Source organism: Urocampus carinirostris, chromosome 12 (assembly GCF_059441175.1).
Source record: "Urocampus carinirostris isolate Australia breed hairy pipefish chromosome 12, RoL_Ucar_1.0, whole genome shotgun sequence".
Lineage (NCBI taxonomy): Eukaryota > Metazoa > Chordata > Actinopteri > Syngnathiformes > Syngnathidae > Urocampus > Urocampus carinirostris.
In genome coordinates this window covers 18,732,630-18,739,321 of record NC_142360.1, presented here as the reverse complement: position 1 = coordinate 18,739,321, position 6,692 = coordinate 18,732,630, and the positions used below count along the sequence as shown (strand labels likewise).

Here is a 6,692-nt window from a genome sequence, read left to right as displayed (position 1 = left end):
TCAGGTGAATTGGCCGGTCTAAATTGTCCCTAGGTGTGAATGAGCGAATGAGCTGTCTGTCCCTGTGTGCCCTGCGATTGGCTGGCAACCAGTTCAGGGTGTCCCCTGCCCACTGCCCGGAGATGGCTGGGATGGGCTCCAGCCCCCTGCGACCCTAATGAGGATAAGCGGTACGGCTAATGAGATGAGATGAGATGAATAATAAAGGGATTTTAAAAAGTTACTCATTTAAAATCATTTTTGAAAATTTGTACAATCTTGAAAAACAATATGAATGTTTATTTTGTGTTCGTCCTCCTACGGGGTCCAGTTTTAAAATTCATATTTTCTTCTGTCTTCCTTTTCGGTTCCCGAGCATTTTTGAAAACCCTCCAGCGAGCTACTTGGGCACCGCCAAGGAGCCACATGCAGCTCTCGAGCCAGAGGTTGCTGAACCCTGGTTTATAGAATCATTTGTAACCAGGTAGTAACTTTCAGAGTAACGCACTACTTTTGGGTGTCACTAACCCGTGGGGGTAATTGAATCACTTTTAAACGAAGTAACTAATAACTGTAACTCATTACTGTTTTTAGTAACGCGCCTGGCGCTGCGGTTTGGTAGAAGGTGGAGGTCGAGGGGGCGCTTGGTGGCGGTGGGGAGGTAATCCATCAGGGTCCCTTTAAAAACCGCGACCTTTAAAAGCATGTGACATCTCGACTTTGCGCTCAAAGAGAGGGGAGGCACACGAGTCGCCCCCCAGAGCCACCCTCCCTCCATCTCCGCCCATCGCGAAAACTGGAAGAAGTTTCTCTGCTCGCTTCTTGAAAGTCATTCTTTGGAGAGACAGAAGCAGTCAACAGACACTGTGTGCGCGCACGCGCAATTCCGATCACCAGTGCGCTTGCTTTGGCTCCTATACTTTTTTTCTTTGAAGAAAAGTCTTGTAAGTAAGCTGTGAGATGACCCTATCTGGACGGAGCGAAAGAGAAAACGACATGTCTGGCCAGACGGTGCTCACAACCGAGGATGTGGACATCGATGTGGTGGGCGAGGGGGACGAAGACTGCACGGAACGGGACAGCGACCTCAGCGATAGTCCCGGCAGGGGCATCCTCATCGCAGACCTCCCGGACGATGACGACATTGAGGTGGACAAAGACGACTTGAGATCTGGCGGCGTGAGCCCGTGCTGCGAGAGCGACCCCGTTTCTGGAAAGGAAGACGAGCAGAGCACTGCACAAGGGGGTCCGCTCCAAAAACCCAAATCCAGTTTGGTAAAGCCGCCGTATTCCTACATCGCACTTATCACCATGGCCATCCTCCAAAGCCCGCAGAAGAAACTCACCCTGAGCGGCATTTGCGAGTTCATCAGTAACCGCTTTCCTTATTATCGGGAGAAGTTTCCAGCGTGGCAGAATTCCATCCGACACAATTTATCCCTCAATGACTGCTTCGTTAAAATCCCGAGGGAGCCCGGCAACCCCGGCAAGGGCAACTACTGGACCCTAGACCCGGCCTCGGAGGACATGTTCGATAACGGCAGCTTTCTCAGGAGGAGGAAACGATTCAAAAGAGTCCAACCGGACGTGCTTAGAGACCAAACCGCGCTCATGATGCAAAGTTTCGGGGCCTACGGGCTTGGTGGGCCCTACGGGCGCCACTACGGGATCCACCCGGCTGCGTATTCGCACCCGGCGGCATTGCAGTACCCTTACATCCCTCCCGTGGGGCCCATGCTCCCCCCTGGGGTTCCTTTACTGCCCTCGGCCGAGCTGAACCGCAAAGCGTTCAACTCCCAGCTCAGTCCTGGTCTGCAGCTGCAATTGAGCAGCCTGAGCACGGCCTCTATGATAAAGTCCGAACCGTCTAGCAGACCCTCGTTCAGCATTGAGAACATTATCGGGGTGTCAAGTTCGGGGTCGTCTACGGCGCAGGGTTTTTTGCGGCCTCCTGTTACTGTGCAATCGGCCCTGCTGAATGCACAATCCCTGGCCCTAACCCGAACCTCCACAGCCGCCGCAATCGCACCCCTCCTTAGCGTCCCCTCCAGTATACTTTCCGGACACGTTTTACCATCCGCTGCCGTCTCCAAGTGGCCCTCACAGTGACTTTTACCCAAACAAAAACGAACTTATTTTTATACTAAGACAAAATCACAAGGGACGTGTAATAGTCGGCACTGGACAATGTAAAGACTGTGAAAAAAAGGAAAACGGAAATATTTCTGTAAAGGTAATATTTGTAAATACGTTTTTTATAAAGACATTTTCTTTCCTGGTATTTTTATTTGATTTCATGCAGATAGCTGTGATTTTAGTTTACATTTTTTGTACTGGATGAAGGATGTGGACAATTTTGACTTACTTTTCGTATAACATGCCAAAAGCTCTGAAAAAGTCTGTTTATTATGAAATAAAATAATAAGTATGTGTAATTCATTTTAGGAATATTGTGGTGTATACACTGGCTTTATATGTAAATAAATCATATTAATAATTCGAAGACAGTTGATCTATTTTCGTTATTGCATGTTTGCGTTCATTCAAAAAGTAAACCGACACTCGTACATATTCTGATCCATTGAATTTTAATTTTAATAATTTAAATTATGATAATCATATTTTTGCCATACTAAAACTATACCTGTCAACCTCAGCCAATTGCCCCTCTTATCAACGATTGGAATTCTCCTTATTATGCAATAATAAACCGGACAAAGACAATGCAGCACCTATTTAGTTACCCACTGCAAGTTAGACTGTGTAGAATAAAAACAAATATAATTTGTGTAAACAAGTTTATTTACCGTGAAAATATCTGCAATTTAATTTAACACGTTCGTTTTTTCCAGGGCCCGAGACGATCCGGATTAGAACCGAAATCGAAAACCAGAACGTTCAAGCGCGAGAGAGAATGATGGATGGATGGAAAAAAAGATCTCGTATAAGATTGTTATACGGTGTACACAATTTGAAATGATCAAATACGTATATAATACGGGGGAAACGTGTGAATATATATAAATCGTAAAAGTAAAACATATTTGCAAAAATGTTTAAATATATGATGTGTATTTTTTTTTATTTTTGTAGGCTACTCAAAAATCTTAATTCAGATAATTGATTTCGTGAGTAAATTATGCCATATAAACAAGAAACAGTTGGAAAAGATACCAAGTATTTCAAGAACCAAAGGGAAGATTAATTTAAAAAAACACCATTTCACAATGTATCTATTATTCAATTACGAAATTTTTGATTAAAATAGAACGAATTCGTCATCCTTTTTGCCATATTCAGATTTTTTCACGTGTAATGTGTGTTATATTCTAAAGAAATACAGTTAAAAAAACAACCATTTTTAAAAATACATCGAATGGAAATATAATTAAAAAAACAACATACTCATTCATCATGATATATATAAATTGTTGGATTACAATTTCTTGGATAGAAATGTAGCATTCTAGTCATCACGTTTTGCTATACTTAGAAAACATTTCTATTTGGAATACAGTTAAAACAGTGGCAAACATTTGTAAAGTAATAATATAAATAGAAAGATAATTCAAAACACTATACATATCTGCGATATTTTCTATTGATGTAGGATCTCATTGGATAAAAAGAAAACAAACGTAGCGCCAGAGTTATCCATTTTTACCAAGACTTTTTTAAGGTGAATTATGTTTTAAATTGGCATACAATCAACAAACTGTTACAAATGAAAAACAACAGATTTTAAAATACTACCAAAATAAATACAATGAAAACCTACTATATACATAGTCACGATATAGGTTATCCAATTGCGAAATGTTTGATAAAAAAAGCACAAATGCAGCTTTTGGCAGTAATTTGAATTGAATCTTGACTTGTTGTCCATAAATTAAATATGCAATGAAGTTATTTTATTTTTAACCGAACTGCGCCTGGAGACCGTTTTCAAAATGACATCAATGATGGTGTCGCTTTACAAAATTCAGTGGCTCCTCTTCCTCACAGATCACGGTTACAACAGTTTCGCAGTTGTGTCTGGCTAATCACTTTTACACAAACAGCAAATGGTGCGTTTGTGTTCCCGTGTCGGCGTGTGTGTGTCCTATATTTATCCGATCCTCATGGGAAAGTGAAAGGAACCTTTTGTTGATCCAGACTTGGAAAAAGGCAACGATGACGCAACGCATGTACATATGGTATTCGAATGGAATAGAATAGAATAGAATAGAATAGAATAGAATAGAATAGAATAGAATAGAATAGAATAGAATAGAATAGAATAGAATAGAATAGAATAGAATTGTCATCGTAATGTGCAACAAAATTAAACATGCTGAATACAATGGAAAAGATAAAAGAGGGTATCATATAAATGGTATAGTGAAACCATTTTGTCGGGCTGTAGTTATTATTACTATTACGACTATTATTGTTTATATTGGTATAATTGTTACTTATTATTATTATTATTATTTTTAATTGTTATTATTATCATTATTATTATTATTAAATGTTTGCAGGCAAGGGCGTAGGTATGGTCTTAGTGGGGACATTATACCTTTTTAAAGGGATCACACAATATTCGTGGGGGCAAGACAATGATTGCTCGATATTTGTGGGGACACATCCCCTCAGGCTTTGACAAACCTACGCCCTTGTTTGCAGTGATAGTGAAAACAAATCATGTTGAAAAATATAATTCTTTTAAAATCTTAAATATAAATGTCATGAGTTTGGGTGTTTTTTAAGCGCTTAGGGATAAAAAGATCAGGAAATTTAACACATGCCTCCGTTTTAAAGGAACAGTGTGTGTTATTTAGCCCCTCCTGGTGGTGAAAAAATAATTCATTCATTGAACAAAAATATTTTAATAAGCAAAAACGCATGAAGTGTCATATATACGTATATTTTTTGCTCTTGGGTCGAGGATTTTGCATTTATTTTACACAATATGATACTCATGTAAGAGGAGCTGACATAATTATCTACCACCTTGCTGCTACGGGTGCTCAAAACCCCCAAAACCTTACAAAAAGCTGGAAAAATATATTGATGGTGCAGTTTGAGTCTCTGTAGACTGTATTTTCCCTGTTCTATTTAGCATTCGTTTTCAGTTGCACTACACAAGACAGCGACATCTAAAGGTCAAATAATACTTAATACTTGTCCGTTTAAAACAGATTGTGTTGAAATGCATCTTCATTTAAAGGATCCCGATTGTGTTTCTCATCGCCTATACATATTTGCCATCGGAGGGAGGTGTCTCATATTCGTCCTCGAGAGCAAATCTCACTGAATGAAAAACTACGCAGTTTTTTCTTCTTTTTGGGGAAAATAATTCTGCTGCACGTGAATGCAACACGGCACTTTGTAACGGTGCACCTGTGAAGAAGGGGAAAAAACCCGGGGATGCCATTAGAGACTTCAACTCTTGCGTTTCTACCCGTAAGAAATAACCGGACTTCATGCATGGAATGCATGATATGATGATCTACCAACATACACGCACACAATTTATTTCTTTTTATGTATTTATTTTTTCATTTGTCAGTTTATTTTTTAAAGAGTTGTTATCCACGTGGACTACAAAAACGCAATGTATATGAACGTGCTAATTTGAAAAGCAAACAGTATATAAGCTATATTGAGCCATGCAGCTGCACATGCTCGTGTGCACAGGTGGGCCAGAGCCGCGCGAGTGTCATTCCCACACTTGTAAAGACCTTGCTGCTCGTTTTCAAAGCAACTGTTTAAATGAACCGTGGGAAGAAAACGACCACAATTCGAGTTTAAAAAGATGAAGAGGAAACACCGTCATCCTTTCCGACACCTCTGTTTAAATCATGTATAATACAAAGTGCAGCGTGTCTAATAACAGTTATGCAGTTATAATTTCAGCATTCACTATTATGCCTCGCAGTATTCATCCATTACTTTGTTTTTGTTTTTTTAGATTTTTAATGTCTCTGAAATATTGCTTGCAGTTTTCCTGTACATGTTGGTGAATTTTATTCACAAAGCAACCCTGGTCAGTCAAAACACCAGGTTGTTGGGGGGGAAATTTATTTTTACATAATAATAATATAACATTTACATTAAATTAAAATTACAAAAAAACCAGTAAAAAACAAACAAAAAGGAAAAAAAAACACTGAAGACAGATGGATACAAACAAGCTAGCAAAAAGTAAACATGGCTCCTAGTGTCATGATTGGCAAAGTGAAGACACCTGTGGCAATCGTTTGGCGCGCTGGAGCGCGCTCTCTGATTGGCTGACGTTCTCTTCTTAAGCGGTCAGCGTCCAGAGAAGGACGTCAGACCGTACTTCTGTGTTGTTGTGTGTTTCGCCAGATTACCAAGTACCAAAGACTACTCTCCTGTTTTGATTCCTGCCTTCGGTTCCGACCTGTTTCGGCCCCGCGTTTACGATCAACTCTCCTGCCCTGGCCATCGACCTGCCCGCTAAGACGTATTGATTCTGCCTACCTGTCACGGAACTGCCGTTCCGTCCTACGCTGCTAGCGACCGTCAACCATCGGCTTCCAAAGCCAGCTCTGTCAGCTCAATCCAATAAAGATTCCTTTAAAACAAACGCAATTTGGTCCAAGGTTCCATTCTGGGTCGTGAAACCTAGTGGTAAAGTATATTTTATTGTTATAAAAATAAGCACAAATATTTTCGTTATCATATACAGACGCTGCCCTACGAACGAT

General features: G+C 40.2%; 1 protein-coding gene across 1 annotated transcript; it reads left to right on the top strand.

Annotated features, from left to right (window-relative positions):
- Positions 1 to 760: 760 nt before the first annotated feature.
- Positions 761 to 2,387, top strand: foxd3 (forkhead box D3). Its single transcript, XM_088349568.1, has one exon. It carries the CDS (start codon positions 940 to 942, stop codon positions 2,086 to 2,088), a length of 1,149 nt encoding a protein of 382 aa, XP_088205694.1. The 5' UTR covers positions 761 to 939; the 3' UTR covers positions 2,089 to 2,387.
- The last annotated feature ends 4,305 nt before the right edge of the window (positions 2,388 to 6,692 follow it).